Source organism: Euwallacea fornicatus, chromosome 39, assembly GCF_040115645.1.
Source record: "Euwallacea fornicatus isolate EFF26 chromosome 39, ASM4011564v1, whole genome shotgun sequence".
NCBI classification, from domain to species: domain Eukaryota; kingdom Metazoa; phylum Arthropoda; class Insecta; order Coleoptera; family Curculionidae; genus Euwallacea; species Euwallacea fornicatus.
This window is the reverse complement of record NC_089579.1, coordinates 824,493-850,398: the sequence shown is the minus strand read 5'-3', so window position 1 is coordinate 850,398 and position 25,906 is coordinate 824,493. Positions and strand designations below refer to the sequence as shown.

Sequence of the window (25,906 nt, the reverse complement as noted above, 5' to 3'; positions counted from 1 at the left end):
TTCTGCTTTGTCGCCGCCTTCAGGAAAAGTTCCATTGCTGGCTGTCAAGCGATTGTCTGAAATTAATCTATACGAAAGGGTGCATATTTAGGACCATCTCAAAACTCTAGTTTCTCTACAATCAGTTATGTTAGTTTTAAGGAAAATAAAACGAAACCTATTCGAAAATAATCTTTCAGCAAGATTTTATGGAGACGGTTCTTCGCTAACTCTTCTAAATGCATGTTTAACCAAAAACATTCACTTTGCTTATAACTCTCAATAAATAAATAAAGGTTTTCGCGAGAGCTTAAAATAAACCAAGCTCTAGGACCACAACAGCTAAAATACATGTATGTGTTATTAATTATAAAAAGCTTTAATGGTTTAACGCACATTTCCTTCACCACTATATCAAGATTTCGCAGCTATAAACAAATAAATTCATAATTTTATTGTTAATTGATGAGCTTTGTGAAGACCATAAGGATTATGTAAAAGAAGAAGAACCAACTAATAGAAAACCACCAAAATTACCATGGTAAGTAGTGACTGACAATTTGCAATGCAAATTTTTCTACATTTAGTGGAAACGACGCTTAAAATTCGATTCCTAGACATGTTGTTCTCTTAACGCGGTGTTTGTATATTGCATGGTAGGTATAACTTAATATTGTTATGGAAATATTATTCAAATCGTATAAAAATTACACATAGATTTGTCAATTCTTTGAACAAGATTGAAATTAAACTTTTTCAAATGGCCAAAAAGTACTCCTTAATGGAAAAATTCGTTTCTTGTTTAAGGATCTACAATATATATATATATCAGAGTCACTACATATGAATACACATCTAAAAGCTCTCTTAAGCAACGATTGAATCATAAATTGACTTGTTTATAGTTTTGAAATGTCAACATAATGGTGAAGTATGTATATATACAAGGTGTCCGGAAATTAAAAGTAAATATTTCAGGGGGTGACTGTACGACAAAAAATAGGCAGAAAACCTCATCTAAACGTTGGTCGGCAAATGGACCTTAAGGGAGCTAGGTCCTTTTGACAAGTGAGCCCTAAAAGATGGTTTTTTTATCGATATATTCGACCCAGTTTGAGATAAAGTGATGAAATTTTAACAGTTAACGCAGATTTTTATGGCAAATTAGAAAATTCAAACTAAAATTAAAATTCTTTTTTTAGATGTGTGTTAAAGAGAGCCGGCTTAGGTAATTTTGGGCCCTAATTTTTTTTTTCGTGTAACTTTTCTTACATTTTGACTACACGAATTGACAAAGCACGGTTTTCTAAGTTAAAAAGGTGCTTTTTGTCGACTTCGAAATAAGGCCCAGTTCACGAGTAATATAGATTTTAAACAGTGCATGCAAAGTGTCATGTAACGTGAAAAATATCCGAAATTTTGACAAAGCTTACCATGAAAACAAGGGCATCGTACGAAATAGAGAGATCTATAAAACAATTTTCTCTAAAATCGAGAATAACAGTAAGATAAAATCAATAACAATAATTATTCTAACATTGAACTACGTGATATGCATTTTTATTATTGTTTAGCTGGAGGCAATACATGTGCTGCAAGATGTGTGTACGAAGAAGCACTTCCAAATGGGAGAATCCCTAATTGACGGATGTCCAGTAACATTCATCAAGAAATGGGAGAATCTGAATCTTTTAAAATAAGACGTCACGAGGCAGGACGTCCATCCATAAAAAGACTAGACCGTATAAACTTACCATTTTCGTTATAAAGATTTCTAATCGAGTTGCAGAAATGTACACAGGCCGCAGGATCTACCGGAGAAAGGACTTGGACCTTTTGGCAGCGATAGAGGGAGAGAACTTGTTCTTTTAAAACCCCATGTGTTAAGCTTCTTGAAATATTTTATTGAACTGCAATTCGTGTCACGATTATTTTCAATGGCACTCAAGACTCATAGTTCAACTGCAGGATTCCGAGCCCTTCGCGGACGTCCCGCCTCACGACGTCTTATTTTAAAAGACTCAAATTTTTCCGGTTTTTGATGGATGTTACGGGACATCCGTGAATTAGGTATTCTCCCGTTTGGAAGTGCTTCTTCGTACAAACATCTTGCAGCACATGCATCGCCTCCAGCTAAACCATAATAAAAATGCATATCACGCAGTTCAATGTTAGAGCAATTATTATTATTGATTTTACTTACAGTTTTTCAGTAATCTTTAATCACAGTTTTAAATGGGGCACCACACCCTGTATGTATATAAAGGGTGAAAAAAGGTATGGGTTATTGTTATAACTTTAAAAAAAAATTATATTTACGGCAATTCAATATCATGCTGTAGAGCCTTTGATCTCCGTAAGGGCTTGACATCTCCTCGGCATAGAATTACCAAACGTTTGCAAAGTGTCCACGGGAACTTTCTGCCACTCTTCCTGGAAAGCTCGAAGAAGTCCTGTTTTGCTTTTAATTGTTTCAAACCTGACTTATCGAACCAATATTTCTCACGAATGCTTCGTAGGACTGAGATCTGGAGGCTAAGAAGGCCACAGTGACATTTTTCGTCAAAAACCAGCCCTTTACAATTTTCGATGTGTGCTTTGAGTCATTACCCTGTGAAACGAATCGACCGAGCTGGATTTCTTTTCCAGCAAACAGTAACATGTTATTCTCTGAGACTTACCGGTATCGACAGCGATCAATGTGTTCTTCAACCGGAACCAACCTTGCGTCGAGGAAGACACCTCCGGACCATTATACTTCTACCACCGCGTTTCACAGTAAAAATTTGGTGTTTCATGTTGAACCTTTCCCCCACTGGACGTCTCATGTAATCTTTACCATCGGAACCAAATAAGTTAAGCTTACTCTCGTCACCCTAAAGGGCGGTAATCCGTTCTCCGTAGTTGGAGACAAGTGGGACTGCGCAAATCTTACACGAGCCATCCCGTCCTTCTTCGAGAGCAGTGGTTTTTTAACGGCGACCCTACCGTAAAGGTCTGCAGCCATTAGAGGATTCCTTACGGTTCTATTAGTAAGTTCAAGATTAAGTTGTGTGGCGATTTCGTTCCTGATTTGTTTCGGTACCTTTCGGGGATCCTTGAGAAAGATTCGTCTAATGGCGTTCTCCATTTTGAGTGTGGTCTTCCTGGGACGCCCCGAGCTTAACACCACCCCGACTGCGAATCTCGAGCACGGCGCTCCGGGTAACATCGCAAACAACAACTGTTCTCCTTTCACGATGCGGGGTACTTTAGCTCTTTCGTCTTTAATGGTTTATTTTGCATTTATGGAAAATTACGTTGAGATACTGAGATTTGATCGATCATTAGAGGTTACGTTTACACGTACAAAATTGTTTTCTAAAGCACTCACGTCAGTGGCGTTCGTGCCGGCGAGCCTTGATGTTCGGCGGGAAAAACTGTGCACCAACGGTTTTTCGGAAAAATTAACGTCGCTTTCCCAAGCCCAGATTAATTCTGCTCAAAAAGTGCCTCCAGTACTTTTCCGTTGCGGCGCGCCGTTTTCCAGATAAAAATTATTTTATTAATCGTCACGAAAAGCTGCTTTCGGACCGCAATTAAAAAATAATAATCTAGTTGGCATTCTTTGTAAACGTCATAAATTTCTTGTCAAACGAAAACAAAAGAGAATGACGTAGGGTGCGCGGCGATTTGAATTTGTGACGTTTCAGTTGACTTTTGGCAGAGTTCTCCACAAAATAAGTATTTACTGTGGAGAGTTATTCGTTCTGAGGAACCGGCAGACATTCAGTTTACGCATGGAAAAGAGAATGGAAATTCGTAGGAAATAAGGCGTTTCTACGAAGACACATAGCCCGACCGTCGGTTACCTTGTGCAAACACCTCTGTAAGCCCTCACAGACGGTTGAGATAAATAGGAAGACTAACAGGTAATTTTGCTGATTACAGGGCGCCAAGAACTGCTCAAACGATGGAAAATGAGAAAAATGTTTTAACGACGGTTAGACAAAATCCTGAAGGGGCCCAGCAAACGATTGGGGAATGCCAATCGCGTTAGTGTGTGGCACATACCCCACGGGCGACGGCTCTGCCCTTATCATTTACAGAAAGCGCAAACCCTTTCTGAAGCAAGCTTTCCGCAGTATTCTCGCCGGTTAAGACAAAGAAACGCAAAATATTGGTAATTTATTTCGCTTATTTTCTTCACGGACGAATCCTTATTTACCGGAAATAGAATTTTTAATTTTCACAATGAACATTACTAGGCGGATGAAAATCCACGTATTATTCATCAATGGCGGCACCAGCAGCAGCTTTCCGTCAATGTGCGAACAGGAATGGTTCGAAATCATTTGGTTGGACCCTTCCCTTTACCCAGATGATTAGGCGGACAAACATACCCGCATGTTTTACGAGAACATATTACCCAACCTACTAGAAGCTGTCTCACCTAGTGTTAGGTATCATTTATGGCTTATACATGACGAAGCGCCTGCTCGTTTCAGTCGCTATGAAAGAAATCCTTTAAACGTTCCAAGGAAATTGGATTGCTCGGGGTGGGCCTGCTTCTTGACCACCCGGATCACCTGACTTAAATCCCTGCCATTTCTACCTGTGGGGGTATCTAAAGTAGTTGGTGTATCCCACTCCGGAGGTGGCTCTATATGCATAGCAACTGACAGAGCCCCCTAGAGATGAAGCACTGTCGAGCGAGGTTACTATTATGGGCGCTAAGAGATGGTCTAGTGCCAGGGACTCTCGTTTCGGACAGGGACTCTCCCGGGAATTGAAAAGGAAAGGGAAAGCAGAAAAGGAGCTAGTCGAGGTGAGATTGCGTAGTAGTAAATAACATAAATACAATGATAATGTATAATATACATAACAATAATAATATATACAACTTTCCTTCACCATTACATAGACATACACACACACACACACACACACACACACACATATATATAAATATATATATATATATATATATATATATATATATATATATGTATATATACATATATATACATATATATATATATATATATATATATGTATATATACATATATATACATATATATATATGGGTCATATACAATATTTTTTAATTCCATTTTAAAATTTTTATTATTGCAAATTAGCCGAATAATTTTGTTCAATAGCGCACGGCGACGTTGCCATGTCGTGGCGGAATACGTAACCCAGAACCAGCGGTGTAACATTTTCCTTTCACTTGGTTCAAAACCGCAATATTATGCGGACATAGACAAGATGTGGGGGAACCCAGTGCAACAAAACTGGTTACTCTACCTGTACTGCCTGTGCAAATTCAAGTTAACGATAACAGAATAAAAGCAACTCTATACGGCTACGGCATTTTCCGCTAAATCTGTATCAAAAACGCTTCGGCCCGTTTCTGGCCGTCGAGACGGCCAGATTTAACGCCGTCCATTAGCCGGCTTCGGTAGAGTTAACTGTTGTACAACGGTTGGGATTTCCGTTGACTAACACGCTCCCTGTCAAATACGCATATTTCAGAGAGACCTGACGCTCTTTCTGCTTCGTATCTCAAATAGTTGCGATCTACAGCTTGATCACTATAAACGAAGGAAAAACTGCTAATTAACCGTTGAGAAGTGCCGAACAACCAATTTTATTTTCACTCTGTGTGATCCTTGAGCGTTCCCAGCTGATGCAGTGCAGTAGAAAATTAACTGATTGTTGTGAAAGCGATCGGTCTACCAAACTTTTCAAACATCGGTACTGTCAACCATATAAAAAAAAAACGTTATACCCGCGGATATTAACAAAACTCACTCCATGAAAGCGGAAAAAAGGTTAAAGTTCAAACCGCCATATTAACGATATGAGTTTCCGGTGGTGCGAGGGTAATATCTGTTGCTGCGGATTAACTTGTCAAAAATCAACGTCAAAACTGTCGAAAATCAACGTCAAAACTGTCAAAAATCAACGTCAAAAGTGTCAAAAATTAAGGTGTTTAATACATCGAGCAGAGATACCTGATATTTGATGGTTAATTAATGATTTTTGGAAAGATCGAGTTTGAGCTTGGAACGCGGACCCCTGTATTTCTATAAACGTGAAAAATGACACAGACGGCAAGCGTGAAATGCGTTACTGAAACGAACGGTACCTCTCGCACCGGTCGGTACCATTTTTCTCTCGCTTCCCCTCTTTGGCCCCTTAACTTTCCCTCTCGGCTGGTCGAGTCAGCCGTGAAACGCGCTGATCAGAATTGGCTGAGCGCAGAGCCGGCGCGCGCCATTCGTTTTTCGCGCGAGCGTTGACTGTCTTTTGTTTTATCTTTCACAGCAGTTGTTTTTTCTTCACTCACGGCCGCTTTTGACTTTTAAAGACCTAAAAAATTCGGCAACGGTCAGTTCTCAGTACTGATTCGGACCTGGACGTACGCGGTCAGAGGTCGACTCTCCTCATTTTTCCTCCTCTCCTATATTCCTCTTCTCACTTCCTACTTCTCTCCGTATACAAATATACATATATTTTCCGATTTTGAGCAAGAGAAGTTGCGATTGAATTTCGAGCCGAAATTGAGAATTGCTAAAGAATATGACAGTTCGTGGATCAATGTCGGACAGACAGATCGGAAGTGTTGATTTATGTAGTGATTAGTGCCCCCGCCTAGCTGAAATTCTCCCTGTTTTGATAAGTAGTCATCAGTTGTGCGAAGATCGTTGGGATTTGTCGAACTTCTTCAATTAGATCCAAAACAACGTTCCACGAGTAATATATCCGGTAAGTGGCCCCAGGAAAGCTCCTTCTCCTGGCGATATTGGAAGTTGTGAATAAATTTGACGTTTAATTCACAACATTTGATCATGGTGAAAATCACGATGCACAAACATATAATTTATTCAGACACATCAATTCGTCGGATTTGTAGAAATCCTTGATTGACACCTTAAAAGTCTCAAGTCTTCGTGTCGGTACGAGCACGTACTTGTCTGTGTGATGTTCCTGAAATGCAAAAATACATACTTTTTCCGCCTCTGTGTAAGGGACATACGCGTGGAAACTCTCCTCAATCGATCGATCCGAACGGCACGGCACTGATCTTCAGCCACTTTTTCCCAACGAAGACTATGCCGAATTCAATTCCCGGATATCGATAGCGCAGCCCGGGCAGATTCCTAACCTCGTTGTCTTCGAAAGTGCACCCCTCGACGCATGCCCCAATGATCACCTATTTTTTTCTAACCGAGACGCTGCCTAGGCGACAACGCGACTCGAGGAAATTTCCAACTCCGTCGCTCCTGAAGGCGAACGTCCCGAGATGGCGCCCGTTTTCGGCCGCTTTTGCCCGATTGAGGCGCCGCTCGAGTCCGCTGGGGGGTAGCGACGGCGCGGCCCGATCAAACTTCTAACTCGGTCGCATTTGAAGGTGGACCCCCCGACATGGTGCTCGTTTTCAGCTACTTTTCTCCAATTAAGACGTTAAAGTCAATTTCGACGCAGTGACGACACAACTCGAGACAATTGCCAGCCTCGCCATCCTCGAGAGCAGGCCCTGCGGCACGGCACCCGTTTCCAGCGACTTTTTCCCACTTGGGACGGTGGTGAGGTCGGAGATTGGGAAATAGCAGAATATTAACGAACTACATTATACTGGCTGCGCTATATGCAAGAAATATGAAACATGTATTAGTCGTTTGCGAAATTGCATAATCTTGATAGAACGCAGACGGAACCCTACTGTGACGTTGTGTCACTGCATAAAAGTCCAAAAGGCAATATATTTTCAATAATACCTTAAAAGTGGTACCGCATAATTGATAATGCACGCGCACTATGAACGGTAAATAATCGACTGAATATTAAAGTCTGAATGATGTAATTTATTACTAATCCATTGTTATTGGTTTCAGTTTACAGTTATTATTCTTCTACCAACGGTTAATATCGTAATGTCATCTTAACGAATTATAAAATTCGACTTGCGCAACGTGTACGCTTTTAAGGTTTACCTCATTGTCCACGTTTTAGTGTCGCGGGTTTGACAAAGGACACGCATAAGAAAGGACGATTGTCGGGCGAGTCCGAGTCACGTCGCGTCACCACCGGCGGCGATTGCCAAACCTCAACAAGGCGCTCCGAAGCTCAGAGAAAAAAGCCGATTTTGCAGCGGAATCAAATTGAGCGTTAAACGAGCGATTTGGCAACGAGGTTGCGCCTGCCGAACGAAACTCGTGAGTGTTTTTTTCGGGTTTTACGATTCTTTGCACCTACGGCGGTTTTCTGTTATGTAAAAAGAAAAAAAAGTTTCGGGCGTGCAGGCCGTCCCAGAACCGACACTCGACGCGAGGTGAAACAGTTAAATGTACAGGGCGGCTCGCGTTGGGCTCCCAATGTGGGAATCCCGGAAATTGACGAACGCACCTTGCGGACTTTTGGTGAATTCCGCTCATTTCCGGCGACATTCGCACGAAACGACCATCGCCATTTTGTTTTTACTCCTTTCCCGCCTCAAAATGGCGGGGAGCACGAAAATGGCGAATGCTCTTCCGAGGCGCACTTTCCCGCGCTGCGGCGCTAGAACAGTGTTCCGGGGACGGGACGTTTCGGCTCCTCAACGGCCTCATCAACCGTTTGCAACAGCGACGTGCCGCACCTGGCGACTTGCGAAGAACGTCCGTTGTCGGAATTTTGAAAATGCACCTCAAAGACCGGAAAATATAAAATATACAGAAATCATTTAAACATATTCAAGGGGTGTCTTGAAGTCGACTTTTGCACGGGCTAACAGTGCTACGGATCGAGTGCTAAGGGAGGCGATAACGTAGTTTCCAAAAAGGAAGTGTTTTGAATTTCTGAAATGGGCGCAAGTAGGTAACCGAAATAAATAGAAATTTGACTTACGGGCCGGACGTCGCGAAGCAGTGACACGTGGTCGTTTTTCGGTTATCCGCGCCCGGCCGAGCTGGCAACAACGCGGTCAGGTCTCCAGGAGAAAAGTCGATGACGGCGTTCAGAAAACGAAACGTCGCACATTGCGAAAAACCATTTTCATGTTGCGACGTCGAAAAAAGTGCCCCAAGAAAGCGTTCGCCGTTCTCACGTTCCTGTGCAATTTCAGGCAAAGGGAACAAGAACAACATAGAAGTAATCGCATATTTGTTTAAACTAAAAAGACGACATACTTCCCTCGTAAGGGCACAAGCTCGCCCTTATTTAGCCGGACCTCTATCTCCTGCAGTTTCCGAGATCCCCACGTTAGGAGCCGAATATGGGGTACGCCGCCCGGCGCTGCTGAACGGGAGCCAGTCGCGTCACTCGAGGGGGGGATGTTAATAAAACATTTCTTTTAACGTCAAGTGGGAGAGTCATTATGCCAAGCTGGGAAATATCCGATGTCACATCTAACGGGTACCCCTGACTTAAATCGTCCCCTGACTTAAAAAAAATTTCAAGTACCGCTCTCGGCGGGTGTCAGGTCGTTGGACGCGACCGTTTGTCCCGCCCCAAGCAGCGTTGCCAGGTATGAAGTTTTAGCGTGGGATCTAGTCACTCCGTTCAGCACGCTCTTCCCTGACAAACGAATAAATGCGAAATTTATACTGGGTGCCGCGTTTTGTTGCGCCCGTCGTTCCCATCTCCGAGACGGCAGTAAAGTCGACTTAACGCGAGCCATTTCTCACTTAATCGAGTCGCGTGTACGTGCGCGATAATCGAAATTTTCATCATCGATCATATTTTTTCTCCATATTTTTCCATTCGTCATTCGCATGTGTTCGTGCATCCGCCTTAGAAGTCGGCGCAGGTACCTTGCGCGGGCATTGAGAAATTCGGGATTGCGGAGGTTTAACGAATCGGTACTTGCGTCCAATCGGACGATTAAGGGTAAGAGAAAATCGAACGAGTGCGAGTACCGAACTCGCGAGCATTTCCGTCCGCCCATTTACCTCGAGGGATAAATTTCGGTTCGACGTTAGCGGCTGGAGGGTGATGGGTGGCGAGTGCCTGCCAAGGGGAATAACGGCCCGTTTACGGCGCAGCGTGCGACCTTAGAAGGAACTTTAGCGACGTAAAGGACCCGAAATCAATGTAAAATGTGTTACGTGCCGAATCGCGAAAGTTTTTCGTTGCATAAAAATCGAACGGGCACATCGAATCGATTTTTTCCTCCATAGTATCGCTTAATTGCCGAGCAAAAACGGACACCCGATGGGGCAACAGATTAGGATCGACATAGTTGGGAAACCCGATCGGTTGTGAGTTAAAGTTCAACTCGGCGGGGGCCCCCGGGGGGCGGCGCGCTCCCGAAAACAGATGGGATAAATCGAAGTCTAACGACTCCATTACATTGAACCGTTCAGCTGAGAGGTTCGAAAAAACGAGCGTTCAAGCGATCCCCAGTATGAATTATTGATCATGAATGAAACTGGTTTGGTAAATTGGCGATCGATTCTCGGAAGATCGGGCTGTCTCACTGGAGGTTCAATCGCCTTAATCTTTTGTTCCAAGTGGAAAAAAAACAAAAAAAAACAAAAAAAAACAAAAAAACAAAACAAAACAAAAGACGTTAAACGGCGATTCTGCGCACTGGGAGGCGACTTATGTTCATGCAGTTAATTTATCGATTTACACACCAGTTCGGCATCTGTTAGGTAACGGACAACACCGAGATCCGAAATTTAATAATAATAAATCGTGATTGTACGGCAATTAATCAAAGGTAGTTTGCGTTTTCAGCAAAAATGGCTGCGAGAGCCGAGTGTCGAAACTGCCCTCTTACGCCATCGGCAACGGACGCCGCTCCAGTGCAGCGACCGCTGCATAGATGCTGAATAGAAACTGCCGGCTCTTTTCGGGGCCCTAACGTGTATGCCTGGACAGATAACTATTACGAGTTTTGCAATAATTATGCGCCTAACGAGCTCAATTAGTAACACTGCGCTTGTTTCCATCGGTTTCACAATCTCTCAAGGAAGTCCGCATATCCCCGTTGTGAGGTCCCTAATTTCGCTGGAGGTCCGAATAAACACCACCGGGCAGCGGTTTCCACCGGGTCCTCATCCGGACTCGCCAGGGGGAGTTGCGAAACCCCACCGGACGCTCGAACGATGCCGTCTTGGACAAGGCGAATTTGACGGACGATCGAGGTGAAGGTGATGAGCGTTACCGAGAAGCGGACACGCAATATATCCTGCTTGTCTTCCCATCGTCTGCAGATTACGAATTCCTCGTTAAGTTCGCGGCTCTTTCCGTTTCACGCCGCTTGTTCTACGGAAAAAAAAAAGGAAAAAATCCACCGCCAACTGTCACGCATCGAAAAAGCTCTTACGTAACTCTCACGTTATTACTGCACACCGCGGTGATCCTTCCGACACATGCTCCGCGGGTCTCCGACTAACTCTGCAGAAGAGCGCCGCGGGCCGAAATCGATACCGGGTAATCGATAGGGCTTCTTTCCGACGGTTTTCTCGCAATTTCCCCAATATTTCATAAGGCCGCCTGCGCGGCCAATCGGGCCCGTAAAGATTACTGCAAATGCGCCCGTAACTAAGCTTTGCAAAACCGCACGGGATACGATAATCAATTAGCACTGATCGGGTCTGTAAACGCAGCCGTTTAATTATGTAGGTTAGTTGTAGGAGAGCAGAATGGACCTACATTAAGGTTGCGCAACGACCGACAAGACAACAACAACGGAGCGGTGACAACTTTCTCGCATTGCTGCGTTACCTCGGCTCGATTTACATAACGCGGATCGGGCCGTTACAATTATTTTCTGTTTAGATTTACTACGATCCCAGGTGTCCGGTCGGTTTCGGCATTTGTCCGAGCGTCACCTCCGTCGTTTGCGTCGTCGGCGTGCGAAAACCGCCGCGGCAACGCAACGGTCCCGTCCGGTGGCCTCCGCGACCGCCGGATCTGACACCCCTCGATTTTCGCGTACGGGGCGTAACGAAGAACGCGACGGAGTCCGACGGAATACGCGACGTCGACGACGTCCGCGATTCTGCCCAACGGGCTGCGACGGCGCAGTTGGGGCGTCTTTTAACTAAAAAATGGACGCCGAGAATCGTCCCAAAAATCGCATCTGCGCTGTTACGCAACCTCTAGTAAGGCGTTTTTGATTTAGTCGGCCCCCTTTCGGGCGGGTAATCGCCCCTTGAAGGTACAATTACAAGGCTTTGAACGCCCAATACACATACAGGGTGTTCCGTTTGAAGCTGTGATTGAAGGTCACGCCACAGCGGCCCGTTGTATGGGAAAAAGTTTCTAATGGAAGTTGCAAGGAGGATTTCAAGGGAAACTTTCTTCCCGAGGGGGAACCTCGTACTCTTTTACCGTTCCTCGTAGCCCCTCAGAAAGTGAATATCTTGAGCAGGGTTTTTATTAGACGTTTTGCTGCAGTCATCCTCGATTTTTGTGGATATTTCCAGATAGTCGGAACTGTTGAATTTTTCGAAAAGCTCTGCAATGCAAACTCCGTTTAAAACTCATGACGGCCCTTCTGTCTAATTAAAAAAAAAAATAAAAAATTCTATGAAAAAGAAATTTCCTGTTGTTAGAGCCCCCTTATGGCAAGGTCTGCAGGGTGTCCATGTTCCTGTTTCCACGATCGAACTAATTTTCTGTGTGAAATTATCCATAAATTATTCTTTCCATTTCAAAATTCAACAACTGACCACGTTTTGGATGGAAAATTTGAAATCGTCACTACTCATGGAAAGGGTGGAAGAAACGTCACTCGGGCGGTGGAACTTGGTGCTGGAAGATTTCCGGATGAAAGAGCTTCCCATATGGACGACTCATCAAGGCCATCGAGTAGCAGTTCTTGCAGCTGTGGCCTTCGGAAGTTGCCATCAAACCGCTGCTTAACCGGGAACGTCGAGAACGACTGTCCAAAGAATTTTGAAGGTGGACGAATACCATCCCTACCACGTTTCCTTACGTCGGCGACTCCATGGGACTGATTTTGAAAACCGGGCTTTGTCATGCGAGGCAGGGCAGCAATTAAATCAAAATGCAGATTCCTTCGTCAACCATGGTGCAGCGAATCGCCATAATCTGCATTTTCGGACGGTGCTGTAAACCCACACCGGCTCAGAAAAGTCGCACGTCACAGACCACGGACAGTGCACGTGCGGCGCGGTCCTATTCGGGAGCGCTTAGTCGGGCCCCTCTTCGTTGGAGGAACTTGAATGGAGAAAAGAGGAGTTGCGTAATGGTTTTCCGGAATTGTCAGAAAACGTCCCGCTCGCGATCGGACCGGTGACGTGGCACCAGGCGAGCTGGCCCCCTGGATCGCCCGATCTGACCTCGTCGGAATTTTTTCCTCCGGGATTTTTTAAAGGGCAAAGTTCGTGCAAAAGTATCAACAACTGCAATGAACGACGAGAATCGAGATTGCCCGTCAGTCGATAAAGGGGCAGATGTTGGGGCGAGTAGATAGTCCTGTCCGAACGTGTTTGAAACGTGCATGGAGCAGGAAGGACGTTCTCTTCTGAGCATTCGCTCTCGTCAGTTCCTCAAATCAGGGTTTTAAACAAGTTCGCCAAATTAAAAAAAAATATATTTTTTTTTCAATTTAATTTTTTTTTTTTTTTTTTTTTTTTTTTTTTTTTTTTGTTCAGAGAGGAGGATTTTTATGAATTTTCAGGGGAATATGCACCGCAAAACTTTTAAGGGAAAAAATGCAACAATTTCGACTGCCTCAAGGTATCGACAAAAATCGAGGATGGCGAAACGTCCAATGAAAAAGTGGCTCAAATGAAAGATATTCGTTTTTCGGAGACCTACGTGCACCAGCAGGAACACGTGGAGCCGCCGTTCGGAAAGAAGGTTGCCCTTGAAACGACCTCGAAGTGACGTTGCGTCTCTCTTTACCGCACAGCTTCCATTCGGAACTCGTTTTCACATACCGTACGGTATTTCAGTGATCTTCGGTCACAGCTGTGAATGTGACCCCCCTTATGCACGTTCTGCTTCGAGACGAAAGAACCGCTCGGGGAGGGTCTCGAAGAGTTTCGCGACGAAATTACGAGAATTTCCGTTCTCGATTGTGAAATTCGTTAATGATTGTGTTATACCGACTCGTTTGGCAATAATGCAGAATTAATTTTTTTCCCACTTTGTTGTGTAAAAAGAACTCGCATTCTCCCTGACAAATTTGGATATTTATCTGAGACGGTCATTTGCATGCAAACGTGTCTCGAACCTGAATGGTTATTTCCCAGCTAGAGATAATAAATTGCTCGAAAGCGTCGGTCAGTTTTGGGTGTTAATTAATCCTCTCGGCCAAATCCACGATATATGGTATTTACTACTACTCAGGCTGTTTTAATAATTCCAACTGAATAACTAATGACCCCACCTGTCGGTCATTACGTCCGTAAATCCAAATTTCGTGATTTTTACCTTTAAAACCGCCATAAAACAGAGTGTCACTTTATGGTTCCCGGAACGTGAATTATTACCTATTTTCGGTCGCCGTTACGTAACTCGAACACCTGCTCCGATCGGTGCTGGGAAGGATACTCCCAAACGAAATAGATTTTTTTAATCAAATTTTCACCGAATCGTGTCATTTTCGGTGAAACAATTTCCAATTACCTAACCGATATCTGTGGAACAATCCTGCCGGTAAACACGTGCTTTCCTGAAGCTCTGGGTGACTCCCTAGAGGACCGAGCCGCGGTCGTGCCAAAAAATCGCTTGCAGACGAAGACGAGGGAAAAACCACCTCGAAGGTTCCTGTCCAATTCGCAATGACAAGGTGCCGTTGTTCGCCGAGAGAGGGCGCGCTCCGAATTGTCGGCCCACACGTGCGAAAAACTGAGCCTTAACTCGACGTTCGCTGCAAATGCCAGGGGGAATGCTCGCCGGCGTTCGCGGTGGGCGGGGCCAAAACGCTTCCAGGCTCCGAAGCTCGGAATTTCGCCCCCCGCGAGCTTTCGCCCTTATCGGTTCCGTCTGAAAATTGGCAACAATGGAAAACGAAGTACAATTATAATAATTAATTTGATTCAATGCGATCGGTTCAACAACAAATTATATTAATTAACTCGTGCGCAAATCGCAGAACAATAAAATGAACATATCCGAAATGAATTCATATGCTTCAAGTATTTTTTTCTACCAGCTCGCATTAATATAGATATTTTTGTTGCAGGGTTTACAACAGCGATGGCCGCCGGGATCCTCCTAGTGTCCTTCCTCTTCTTCTTGAACCACGCCGCCACGTTTGAGGTAAGTCGGTCCCATATTTCCCGGGTTGGTTCGGGCTAGAGCCGAACGAACACTCGTTGATTAAAGTCATTTTTTTCCACACCCCAACACGTCCTAATGCCAAACGCAGATGTGCGGTGGGGCGATAGTGTTCGATTTGAAAAATCACCCGCCCGCGAGTTACGCTTGATGTTTTTTTTTTACCGCACGGGCGTTACGTAAAAACGGTTTACGGAGTTTCAGGCCTAAATTTCTGGGCCGATTTCGGAACGTCGACTTTCAATTGATATTGCCGAGTAAACGTTCCCCGTTGCAGCGGAGCCCGAAAGGGCAAGCGACGAAACCTGAAAACTGAACGCGTCGGGAAAGTTCACCTCATTTTCCTTCCAAAACAGATCCGACTGGAACAGGTACATTCATGAAATTTCAGCAATTCCTTCAATCGGTATAACGTACGGCGGTTCAATGCTGGACCGATTATTACCCGTAATTGCTGCTAGTAATTGGATAATAATCTTAAAGTGGTTTTACATACTCATTATCATTATACATGCAGTCGTCATTGGTTCGATTGCTCAATAGACGCGATGTTGCCCCAGCAATTACCGAGAATGATCAAATAGCTTGTTGTTTTTTTGGCGATTTGTGTTGCTCGTGTACGGACAATACGGGTGTATCGAGCTGCGAACAAAAAATATACTCGTTATTATAAAATAATTCTTAATTTTCCACTTTAACATTAAACGTTTCTGATGGAATTTTAATATAGATTTTATGCTAAAGCGTGTCGAATGTTTAATCTAACAGCAGTTTTTTTGCGACATCTGATGGCAGCAAATTAATTCCGGCAACAACACTGGTATTTTTGTTTGTTTGTTTGTTTGTTTTTTTTTTGACATTGACATTTGACATTAGCATAACATTTGACATTGGCATAACATTTGACATTGACGTAAAATTTGACATTGACGTAACATTTGACATTGGCAAAACGTTTGACATTGACGTAACATTTGACATTCACCAACGTTGATATGACAATTCCCGTGAAATGCGACACGATTAGGCTTGCCATATTAAACAAAAAAAAACGCGCACAATCTTCAGTATGTGTTTCAAGGCTGGTGAAGAGCGCACTGCCGACATTTGCTAACTAGGCACCATTAATTGCGCAAACCCTCGGATTATTATATAACCAGCATTTTTCCAATATACCTACATAATATATTCCATTTATACCCGTACTTACATATCTAGAAACAGTTATGTCATTAAATGCAACCGGGTGACTAATAATAATAATGAGCCCCGCGAGGCCACGCCCAACGTGTATACATTTTTAATTGGCCTCAACGAGAAACGTTTTGTTTTATTGTTGCAATGCTTTAAAATCCCCCCGACGAGTGCTATTAACCTTAGTTTCACAATGAATTACTCGATTATTTTATCTTCTTTCTTAACCGCGGCAGAAGGTCGAACTGCTGTTAAAAAATCACACCTGACAGCACGTACGTCCGTGGCTTGTTGCTCCCACAACCACCCCCCGAAGGCGTGCCCCCGGCAGGGGGTGCGTCGCAGGGGCGTTCGCAGCGAATTCCGCGTAAATCGGGCGAATGAACATGCGCCGGAGCAGTCAAATCACCGCGAGTGTCGTTCTGTCCAGTGCGAGGCGCACGGGCACTCGAAGCACCTTTAATCTACTTAAATTTGCGGCGAAAACCCTGCCGAAGGGCGTGCACGGTGTGGACATCCGAGCGTGCGCTCTCTGAACTCCGAACTGTCAATTGAGCACGTGGATAAACGTCAAGGGGCGATTCTCCGAGTGAATCCAAAATTAAGAGCGTAGACGAGCATTGGCCCGGAACGTTTCGTTCGTGAGATACAGGGGGTCGGTTTTTTAAATGGTTTTTTCACGAAAACCTCAATCATTTCTTAAGCGATTTTGTGTCAATTCGGCGGCGTTATCGATAGTTATTATTGTAATTTATGTGCCGCTAATTTTTCAATTCTTCATATATTTTTTTTATTCCGCAATTAAAAACGCAGCTCGAAGAGAAAAATTTTGGGAGACGAAAAAATTGTATTATTAGTTCGTTAACGTGAAAAAAACCTTTTTTTCAATCATTACAGAGGGGGGAAAAGCCTCTAACGGCGCCCGGCCTGGTAGGCTGGCGACCGGGTTGTGTGGGATTCGCCCCGTGGAGGGAGGCGTCTACCCACTAAACGCCCTCCTCTCTTCACCGTCGGTCCCCGGGAACCGCCCATGGGCATCCCTTCAGGGGGGAATGTGGGAAAAAAGCCTGAAATGGTCTATGGGCCATGGACAACGATAATAATCAAGAATAGCGGGGCCAAGTTCCATCAAAATCGGCTAAAGAATTATAGTATTTTCACGAAAAAGCGATCTTTGAAGTGTAACACCCCCGTCTGTTGAAAGCGAGCCGTTACCCGACTTACGTACATAAGCTTTTCGCCTTAGAAACCCCCCCCCCCCCCCCCCCCAAATTTGGCCACGTACCTGAACAACACCCTGTATACGTAGTCTAAGGAGTCACATGAAAACCGACTTTTTCGACAACATTGAGTAAGGCAGAGGCACGTAAATGTATTTTCTGCATGCGAATCTGCGCGTTATACAGGGCGTACTAACCTGGACAAAAGGTCGAATCCGGGGGCCTTAAAGGGCAAGAAATCAGGATTCGTTTACGCTGTTAATTCGCGCCGCAAAGGGTGCTGCCGGCCACAGGTCAGTTCTCTTAAAAGAGGCATAACTTTTCGATCACTCGGTATAAAACCGATTCGTTTTCGGATCCGTTTTCTCCCGCACGTCCAATGGAAAAATGACATCACGGCACGAGTCCCCGCTGGAACCGCTTTCCGAAGGTGTACGAGGTCTGAGGTTCGGTTCATGGCTTGAAAAATCACTCGCACAGACGAAACGAGAGAAAACCCGAAATTTTCCATTTACATTAATTTTCCAAAATATTCAGGTTTTTCCTTTTTTAATCAGTTATTTTGCCGCACCACGCCAACGCACTTCGAAGCAACTTTTCCCGGTAAGCTGCGAATTTCAAATTTCCAGTATCTCGAGATGCAGTGCCCGCACCGAGATACATTCTTTTCGCTGGACCTGTAGAAAAACGCAAATTTAGCCGCGAATGAGTTTTATACAGGATGGTAAGAAAGTTGTGTCCCCTTGAGAGGGCGCCGACGGCGCCCTCAACGAGGCGTATCGACAACGCGAGTTAATTCCGGTTTCTTGCCCCGAAGACCCCCGAGGCGCTGTTTTTCCGAGACAGTACCACAACGAACGATGTAGTGAATTTTTTCCCTATTTTTGATTTAATTTTTATTTTTATTTAATTTATTTTCGTGTCCTTTGGTGTTTTTGAAAGCTCCGTTTCCGGACCGAGGCAAATTGGGCTGAGTCGTCGTGTTTCCTCCCCAGAAATCCGCGGAGCAGTTTTATGCCGACCTTTTGGCGACGCCCTGTATAACGCGGAACTCGACCGATAACCGGTTCATCAATTGTCCCACCTTCCAGGGGGTCCCACAGTCTCCACGGTCGTGCGACATGCTCTACGACGGACGTTCCTCGGCCTCTCAGGCGTTGCCGTCTCCGGTGGAAATTTGGGAAATTCGGTTTTCCGAAAAAAAAAATCAATTTTTCGTCAAATCAGCATTGTAGTCGAAAGCTTTGACGAACGGGGGGCAGGTCGGAGAACATCAACCTCCGTATTTACGAGAAACGGCCGCTGCGTGCGGCACGTAGGGATTTCCCCGCACGATTCGGACATCTGCGTTGCGCCGTCCACTACGCCGCGATTAACTCAATTTAGTAGTATAATCATGGAGGAATCCGGCCGGGTTTGCTAATTTCGCCAATAATAAGAATTTAACGGCCCGTGTTTTGTATTCCGTTAAATGACCGAGCTATATTCTGTGTATATGTTAAACGAATGCAAATTTCCGTGTCGCACCACTCCGGACCGGAAAAATATCCATTTGTCACCAGATTAGACCCGCATTGAATTTATTATTTATCTCGATAAATTAAGGTTTATTTTCTGCAAAAACGTCGAATCCTCAAGGCCCGCATTAGCATACCGTCATCGCCGCAGTTAAATGAGGAAGAACGACGAGACTCTTGTCGATGATGATCTCGCCACCCCGGTGAGCATCACCGCGTCGAAGGTCGAAACGGCGAAGGTAAAAGGTCAAGTGGGGTGTTTGTTCGTGCGCGGCGGAAGCGACAAGTTTCGCCTTGATTCCTCGAGGTCCGAGAAAACTTTTCCAAAAAATGCGCAGAGGAAGTCATCGCAACCTCGCCTCGACCAGAGATGTGTGAAGGACTTCTCGGCGAGAGAACAATGTAATTGCAACGTTGAGCCGGTAAAAATGACGAGGGCTTCCGATGGCGCAAGGATGACTGAACCGACAAACAACCTGAACCGAGCGTGCAAACGCCGATGAAGATCCGATTGTGCGCGAACGTCGGCGCGCACCGCTCGACGCCGGTCGCGGGGTGGTTTTGCCTATCGGGCGGTAACAGCAAAACGAGTCTCCCGCTCGAGCGATATGCGGCGCGGAAACCGTGTCAAGGCCGATTCGACCTCAGCAGCAATTCGGACTATTTCGATTGCGAACTGATTCTGAGAGCGCAAACTTGCACCTCATGAGCGTTACCATTGTTCGTGCGATGTGAACCGAAGGAATTGATCGCAAAAAAAGGGGAACACGGCGATATTTAACCTTAAAGGCGATTTATCGATTTCTCGTCGCTCCGACCGGCCGCGCGTTTTTATCTAAAACCGGCGTGAAAATTCCCGAGCGACAGTTTCCTTGATTGCGCCGTGGCAAAAACCGTGAATTATTGTCACGCCGCCCGCCGCAACGAGCGTTTTCCCATTACCCTCATTATTATCGTTACGTAGGAAATTTGACTTATGCTAAAAGCGCCGATTTAACGACCCATATTTCATGTGCCATTGCACCACCTAACTGTAGCACCCAACACTTTTTGCGCAGGTTCACAGACACATGACCCTGGAGGAGCTGCGCAGCACCTTCCACGTGGACAGCCATCAATTGGGTAAGTACGATGCGGCCGAGATCCGAAAACAATCGCCGCTCGACGGACCGCGACAATTGCGCAACTCGCATTTTCGGCCCACGTCGAAGCAGTAAATGGACGCGCGGCCGAGATATCGATATCGACATCTTAATTAAGCCGCGGCCGATTGCTCAATTATCGTGAGCGGTCGACACGCTACTCGAAACGTGGCCTCCAACGGTTTTGGCTAAGTTTGAGTGAAATCGAACGCCGGGCGGCGCCAGTGACGCTCGCCGGAGCCGTCATGACGCGTCCGCGACGCTTTTTCCTCAAAGGTGGCCGCTCGGGAACGCCGCGTCGTCGGCGATGCACTGGAGGCGCCCATCGCTGCCGTTTCCGGAACGGCGAGAATCGCCGGGTCCGACCAATGTCGAATATTGGAGGTTCCACAAGGGAACGAAGACATTCGATCGAACATGCTGCAGAACCTTCGAGTTTCATTAAAAAATTAAAAAAAAAAACAAATTTGATTGCAGCAGCAGATTTCGTCCGCGAAAGGTCGAGGCAGCCTCAAAACATTTTTTCAGTCGGCCGCCTCGCTCTCCCGACGTGACACCGCCGGACTCTCCCATTTGGGGAAGGATCACCATTTAGGGCGGATCACCGGAAAATATCGCTAGTGCTGCCGCAACGCTGATTAAAAAACGAAGGCGATCGATGCGTCGACCTTTAAGCAGCACGATGCGTTTTTGAGATATCGGAGCGATAGTGAAAAATTTCGTTTTCTACAATGCGAGCACATGCTGGATGAGAGAAAACCTGGTGAAGACTTGAATTGAAAGCTGCGATTCCGAGGTACTGAAGGAAAATTTTGAGAACCGGCTCAAAAACAAAACGTTGTTTACGGCGCCTTAAATGTCGCTCATAACACGTGGAAACATGACTTGCACTCCTTCGTCTACACGCGCATTTGCCATCCACTTCACGACCGTTTTCGTAATGCACAGTACCTCTTTTGGAGGTCGAAGTTGTTGATTAGAATTTCTAGATCCAACCTCACGCGCCACATTTTTTTGTATTTATCTATTGATCGGTTAGAGGAGTAACTTGTTCCGTGCGCGCAATTAAGCTTAACTAATTATAGGTATTACGACGTCATCCTGCAGTGACAGCAGAGGGGTCAGTCCTGGAGAAGTCCTCGGTGCAATTAACTTAGTCGTTTAATCAGCTTTCATTCGGAATCAAAAACGGAACGTCTCGAGAACTGGTAGAGGCGGGCGTATTGGAGAGCTGCCAGACCTTTAGTTCGAAAATGTAACTAACACACCGGGTGTCCGTTAGGGAAGTATCGAGTTTCGAGGTGTCCAAGAAAATCTTGTCGCAATTGCAAGCGTGCCCCTCCACCTCCTAAAACGGGGCCAAAACCACGGGGCACGAAGTGGAGGCTTCTCTCGACGAGGGGGCCCTAACGGGCAGTGCGTTAGAAAACCGTAATCACACATATGACGCCCCAAGCGAAAAAGTGTGAGTATTCCGCATCTGAAGTGAGTAACGTTTGACAGTGCGGACTTCCGGCGGGTCAGTTTGTTCCAAAACCTCCATCGGTTTCGATACGGCCCCGCAAGAGGTCCACCGCGAAATCGTTCCTCGTGGCCGGCAGATCCGCCAAACTTGATGGCGGCAGATTTTCGCCGATTTAATCGATTTCGCAACTCTCACTCCTTCGAAGATGGCGAGAGTGGACTCACCTCGACGAGTTGCCGTGCACACGATACGGACCAAAACGTCCCGTGGTTTCCGTCTTCTAACTGAAACGTCGTTGCGCAAACTGGAACAATGCGCGGTTGAATTGCAAGTAATCTAACAAATCTCATACAATAGATCTGAACGAACAGCTTAGCGTGACACATGCCTCGGTCGTACTTAACAGTTAAATCGGGTGCATGTGTAATTGCAGACCTACATAGTATTGTTTCTGCTATTTTTTGCTGCAAAAAAGTGAGTGAGCACGTGAGCGCCGCGCCCATACTGCAGGACGCGTAAACACAAATCGCAGCATTGAATTTCTCGGAGGAAAGTAGGTGGGCCGCTGAAATTTTCGGATCACTAACAAACGCCGAGAACGCAAGCGAGGAAAGATCCGCCATTTCGTCAGGTTTACTTCGACAGCTCCTCAAATGGGAAAATCCATCGGAGTCGGGTCTGGCCGGCCGGGCGGCCGACTGAAAAAAACAGTGCACGAATGGCACGCCGATCTTTCGGGAAGGACAGCTCGCCGCGGGTAGTCGAAAAATGGCGGAATATGGGTCACGTGAAAAAACCGAAGTCACCAACGCCTCACTTCGAACGGAAGTTCGACGGTCAAATCTGGCCCAATCGAAAATCGAGACTTGCCGTTGGACGTGCAACGTCGGAAGAGGTTTGACAGCATGCGACCGTCGTTGTCTTCATTGAATTCGAACGCGTATTGCCAAACTCTCGTGTCGTAATTTATCAGGTAAACGACCGTTTCCGTCTACTTTTTGATCAAATTTTGAAACATCTTTGGCAAACTGAGTCAGTTTTTCGACCTCCCGCACGCGTAATCTCAAATTCGACATGACCCAGTTTGACTGCTTTGACCCGCGAGGTGAACTTGAGCAACGCCGCTTATTAGGTCGCATGGCTTTGGTTTTTGTCTAATAATGACAACAAATCGGTGTCATATCGAAACAGCTGTCGCATTTTGCAATCGCACAGACGTGAGGAATACATAAAAGTTATTGAACGCGTTAGAAGTGAAGCCCAACGGAATCCGCAAGCGCTCCGGGCAGAGCGACAACGCATGCGTTCGGGTTTTTATTAATTGACGTCATTACATCAGACAGGAAAATCGTTGACGAATAAATACATAATGCGACTGGTAATGATGTTGCCAAAGATCTGAAGAGTACCGAGTTTGGCGTGCGCATTAATCCGATCTGCAAATATCACGAACGTTAAGTGTTTTTTAATCTTAAATGTTAATTGAATAATGTCCGCCAGTGGTGTACGTATGAGGAAGAACATGTGGGCCTGCGTATCACATTTCTACTTTATCGCTTCCTGATCCACATAAATAAGGCGCACAATGCGATAATAGATCAATGGCGGTCGTACGTCATCGATTCCTAATGGTGTTAGACACCGATCGAAACGTCAATGTCAACTGGCAGTACGCGTCTAAATAGAGCTTAATAGGTCATGACGTCGTTTCATTTCTGGTCGTGTATTTAGGTCGTGGATTAAGTAACAGTGTGTTAATCGCCCAAGGCCCGGGTCACAAATAATGGAATGCAATAATGGTTTTCATTGTCATTACCGCAAACCGCCTAAAATCAAGCAGTGTGACTATGTTTTTTTTGTCCTTTTTAGTAGTACACAGAGTGTTGCAAATGTGAACGCATGTCCTCGCTCGCACTCGTGCTAATTTATTTAATTAGCAAAAACCCATAGCATTCGAACAAATTCGGACGAATGCCATCCACTCACGTAGTTCGGAGCCCTCGGAAATGATGATGTTTTAAGAAAATCATGAAGGTGTCAGTCCTGAACGTTCGACTTCCGATCGACGTTACTTTTTCTTCAGTTAAAGCTCGCGATATTATGTAAACGAAGAAGGCGATCTCCGACTTAAAGTCACTGTCAAGGCAAATGTGCGCAACCAATAACATCCTCTTATGCAATGCTCTTAAGTGGGCGAATCAAAATGGCGCCCGTCAAAGCCATGATCAACGTAAAGGTTACGTAACGGGTTGCGTAATTATCGGCTGGCGATTTGTTTTTCACTCTCCTAACGGTATTCCCCCTTTAGATAAGGTTGCCATTTTCCCCACTGACCTTCACCAATACTTTTCATTTCACATTTTTCTCGCGTTCCTTAGTGCCCGACTACGAGGTGATTCCCGTGCACCATGTCAGGAGGCGCAGCGTCGGCGCCGGCTCCAATGTCAACTCCTTGGCAGATGACAAGGAGCCATCCGGCAAGCGCAGCAACCCATGGAAGTTCGACAGCAACGCCACGCATGACGAACGGGGAATCGAGGCAACGACCAAGGTGCGACTGCGCGCCTTCGGACAGCCCTTTAACTTGAGCCTTGTACCCACCGAGGGCCTGTTCAAGAAGGGCAAACTCAAGGTGTTCACCGTGGAGCCGAACGCCACGGCGCAGCACGGAGTGGAGTACGTGGAACATCCAGAGGTGAGCCCGTGTCGTTCTCTTTTCTAGGATAATGTCCGGAGAAGTTGCGCACCCTTGTACCGGCCATGCCCCGCTTAACATTCACTCGGGAAGCGGTGGTCGGGAAGGGGTGTCCGGGTGACGTGAAAGTGGTTTTTGGTCAGAGGCGCCTACCACTTAGTTGCAAAACGATGGAAGTCGCGAAGTCAGTTAAATGGAGGAAAAGTCGCTGTTTTTGGTCAAAGATATTTGACGTTTTGGAGCGTTATGGAAAAATTCGAAAATTTTGGAAAAATTCGAAAATTCTGAAAAATTTTTTAGGAAAAAAACAACGTAATTTTGGTAAACCGTGAAGAACTGAAGTTCTGTAACGTTCCTCAATTACATCATTAACCTGCGCCCATCCAAGTATTTAACGCTGCATTATTCGCGTTCACCCAGGACTGCCGACTCGTTTGGATAAAATCACAAAGCGCCTCTCATCGTTATGTAAATTAACACAAGAGACAGCGAAATGAGACTTTAATAGCCACTGTCCACTAGATATATAATATCTAGATTATGTAAGGTGCGTCGTTAAGCGATCTTTTACGTTTCCAGCAGAGTCGTGCGTCCGATCCTCGAGAGAAAAACGGACGTGTCTTAAATGTGTCTCAATTTAAGTCACACGAACGCGAACTACACTAAAAGAAGTGAAACTAATTTCGGTTCTGGCCCCACCGATATATCGCTTAACTAATGTAATTTCGGTGTTCTGCTTCAAGTGTGTATTAAAGGTAATTGAAAGGCAAACATGGCAGTATCTTTTTCTAACACGTTCGCACTAAAGAACTACTCAAACAAAAGTCGACTTTGGCGCACCTTTAAATTAGGAACTGAAAACATCCTGATAGGGAGGCCGATTGCATGTCGTATGTTTTTTTTAACAAGTGCGTAAGAGAGTCCGTTCTGTCTGGTATTACCGGCTGACATTACCAACGCTACGCGACTAGTTCCAACGATCCCGGGATCGATTGTGTTTTTTGATTAGGTAGGTCTTGGATCGACCTGACGACAGGGCCGAAATAGCTCAGTTGGGAGAGCGTTAGACTGAAGATCTAAAGGTCCCTGGTTCGATCCCTGGTTTCGGCAAATTTTTTATTTTTTGCTTAAATTTGTTTTTTTTTTTTTAATTTAATCTCGACATACAATCAGGAAACAAATGAATTCCGCGTGATTTGTTGCTTTTCGGTTAACTAGAAACTGACATGCGGGATGTGGATTAACCAGTGAACCTGCGAAATCTCCCCTTTCTCCTATGCAAACTAATTTATTTGATTGCAGGTTAAGTAACTGCAGCGCAACGATGCCCCCGGTGAAAGAAGAAAGTTTTCTATATCAATACGTCGCCGTCACGTAATAATGCCGTGCGCACACTATACAATAACCATAATCATGTGTATCAATTTCACCTAGTTACGCGAGTTTTGAAGGGAAAATTTGT

General features: G+C 45.3%; 1 protein-coding gene, 2 long non-coding RNA genes and 1 other non-coding gene across 6 annotated transcripts in view; 3 read left to right on the top strand and 1 right to left on the bottom strand.

Annotated features, from left to right (window-relative positions):
- Positions 1–2,310: 2,310 nt before the first annotated feature.
- On the bottom strand, positions 2,311–3,716 carry LOC136349617 (uncharacterized). Its single transcript, XR_010733848.1, has 3 exons — positions 3,065–3,716; positions 2,661–3,005; positions 2,311–2,590 (listed from the first exon to the last, which is right to left on the bottom strand). It is a non-coding gene; the product is annotated as an uncharacterized lncRNA (long non-coding RNA).
- A 2-nt stretch (positions 3,717–3,718) lies between these two features.
- On the top strand, positions 3,719–4,756 carry LOC136349618 (uncharacterized). Its single transcript, XR_010733849.1, has 3 exons — positions 3,719–3,847; positions 3,910–4,141; positions 4,227–4,756. It is a non-coding gene; the product is annotated as an uncharacterized lncRNA (long non-coding RNA).
- A 1,449-nt stretch (positions 4,757–6,205) lies between these two features.
- The window catches only part of sona (sol narae), a 34,601-nt gene continuing 14,900 nt past the window's right edge, over positions 6,206–25,906 (top strand). For all 3 annotated transcript variants that reach the window (XM_066301376.1, XM_066301378.1, XM_066301377.1), the window contains exons 1-4: positions 6,206–6,733; positions 15,117–15,193; positions 20,201–20,264; positions 24,128–24,444. In XM_066301376.1, the coding sequence (XP_066157473.1) occupies positions 15,131–15,193; positions 20,201–20,264; positions 24,128–24,444 (444 nt within the window). In that variant the 5' untranslated portion in view covers positions 6,206–6,733; positions 15,117–15,130. The remainder of the gene's footprint in view (positions 6,734–15,116; positions 15,194–20,200; positions 20,265–24,127; positions 24,445–25,906) is intronic.
- On the top strand, positions 25,482–25,554 carry TRNAF-GAA (transfer RNA phenylalanine (anticodon GAA)). Its single transcript has one exon. It is a non-coding gene; the product is annotated as a tRNA-Phe (tRNA).